Source organism: Octopus bimaculoides, chromosome 4 (assembly GCF_001194135.2).
Source record: "Octopus bimaculoides isolate UCB-OBI-ISO-001 chromosome 4, ASM119413v2, whole genome shotgun sequence".
Classification (NCBI taxonomy): domain Eukaryota; kingdom Metazoa; phylum Mollusca; class Cephalopoda; order Octopoda; family Octopodidae; genus Octopus; species Octopus bimaculoides.
Genome location: NC_068984.1, coordinates 137,176,319 through 137,178,673, shown reverse-complemented (window position 1 = coordinate 137,178,673; position 2,355 = coordinate 137,176,319). Strand labels below are relative to the sequence as shown.

General features: G+C 43.6%; 1 protein-coding gene across 1 annotated transcript in view; it reads right to left on the bottom strand.

Annotated features, from left to right (window-relative positions):
* Positions 1–2,355, bottom strand: part of LOC106868228 (kinetochore-associated protein 1) — a 44,148-nt gene that overhangs the window by 21,684 nt on the left and 20,109 nt on the right. Inside the window, exon 21 of the mRNA XM_014913394.2 lies at positions 1,453–1,569. Within this exon, the coding sequence (XP_014768880.1) occupies positions 1,453–1,569 (117 nt within the window). The remainder of the gene's footprint in view (positions 1–1,452; positions 1,570–2,355) is intronic.

Below are 2,355 nucleotides of genomic sequence, written 5' to 3'. Positions count from 1 at the left end.
TCGGTTGTCAAGCGAAGGTAGGGGGACAAACACAGATACACACATATATACATACATACACACACATGATGGGCTTCTTTTAGTTTCTGTCTACCAAATCCACTCACAAGGCTTTGGTCAGCCTGAGACTATAGTGGAAGACACTTGCCCAACATGCCACACAGTGGGACTGAACTCGGAACCATGTCGTTGGGAAGCAAACTTCTTACCACACAGCCATGCCACCAAGTTTGGGGGAATGGGGTAGGTCGATGTAATTAACCCCAGTACCCAACAGGTACATATTTTATTGACCCCCCCAAACGGATGAAAGGCAAAGTCGACATAATAATAATAATAATAATAATAATAATCTGGAAATACTGAAGGAGACAAAGTTAAGGAAAGACGGCAGCAGAAGTGTAGGGAGCTCTGAGAAGAGGTAATATCAAAGGGGCTCGGACCCTTAAGTGGTAGAGTGGACAGGCATCACTGGCCCCTCACTCAGCCCCTAAATATTACACTCTGATGTAGCACCTCAGATGACAGGCTAAAGCACATGAGGGAGTGGTGTTGACATGGCAAAATTAAATGGGCAAAGGAGATGTGGCAATGGCCGAGAAGACTAAAGATCAGGTGTTTGTGACTGAAGGGGAGCCACTCTACACTTTGTGGACCTTGGCTAGCAATCAACAGAAGAAAATCCACACAAAATGCAAGTGGTTGAACTTCAAGATAGCAACGTGGCCTTGGAAAAGGAAATTCTCAAACCACAAAAACGGTTCAAGGAGGAAAATGAATTACAGTAGTTAGGGCAACAGGTATTCCCTCAACCTTCGATTGAAAGATGCACTGAGGGTGGCTGCTGCCGACGGATCCTACTGTAGAAAGATAGAACGTCTTGCAGAAGATATGGTCCTTCAACTTGAACAGGTAGACAATAAATCTGGAGAAGAGCTCAGATCATAGCAACCACAGCTATTTGTTGTTGGCACTCTGTCGCTTACGACGTCGAGGGTTCCAGTTGATCCGATCAACGGAACAGCCTGCTCGTGAAATTAACGAAGTGGCTGAGCACTCCACAGACACGTGTACCCTTAACGTAGTTCTCGGGAATATTCAGCGTGACACAGTGTGACAAGGCTGACCCTTTGAATTATAGGCACAACAGAAACGGGAAGAAAGAGTGAGAGAAAGTTGTGGTGGAAGAGTACAGCAGGGTTTGCCACCATCCCCTGCTGGAGCCTCGTGGAGCTTTAGGTGTTTTCGCTCAATAAACACTCACAATGCCCGGTCTGGGAATCGAAACCGCGAGTCCGCTGCCCTAACCACTGGGCCATTGTGCCTCCACCGCAACCACAGCCAAGATAGGAATAAAATACAAAAGCGATGGTGATAAGATCATGAAGCTGTAGCGGTATTGTAAAGTTGATGATTTAATGAAGGACCAACCTGTAACTTGTGAAATCTTACCTTGAGAGCTGTCTCAGAAGGTGTTGACATGCATTGGTCGGAGGACATGTTTAACAAACTGGTAAACTTCTTATAGAAAGTTTCCATCACACACAGAGCGTTTGATGGCCATTCAGCCTAGAATAAAAACAGTAAAATGAAAGTCTTCATTATCATAATCAAATATTCCTAATTACATAACAATTACGATACTAATAACAGATGGTCTCTTTCTAATGTAGGTTGACCACTGATAGTTATACCATTTTTTGAAACTCTGAGAAACAAATCCCTAGATCCCTTTTATGAAGCATGCATCCACTCTTAGAATGATAATACCAAAGCCAAGTCATTGGGAAGTCAGTTTTATTACACATTCATGCAGCCTATATCTGTAAATGAATAACAAAGTTATCAAGAGAAAAACTCTAGATTCCACAATAGACATGCAAAATTCTTGACAGTGATACCACAAACAGCGAGCCTTTACATGATCATACAACCAGCCAGAAATAGCAAAAAAAGGTGGCGAGCTGGCAGAAACGTTAGCACGCCGGGCGGAATGCTTACTGGTATTTTGTCTGCCGCTACGTTCTGAATTCAAATTCTGCCGAGGTTGACTTTGCCTTTCATCCTTTCGGGATCGATAAATTAAGTACAAGTTACGCACTGGAGCCGATGTAATCGACTTAATCCGTTTGTCTGTCCTTGTTTGTCCCATCTATGTTTAGCCCCTTGTGGGCAATAAAGAAATAGGAAACGTTAACACGCCGGGCGAAATGCTTAGCGGTATTTCATCCGTCTTTACGTTCTGAGTTCAAAATCTGCCGAAGTCGATTTTGCCTTTCATACTTTCAGGGTCGATAAATTAAGTACCAGTTGCGTACTGGGGTCGATCTAATCGACTTAATCCGTTTGTCTGTC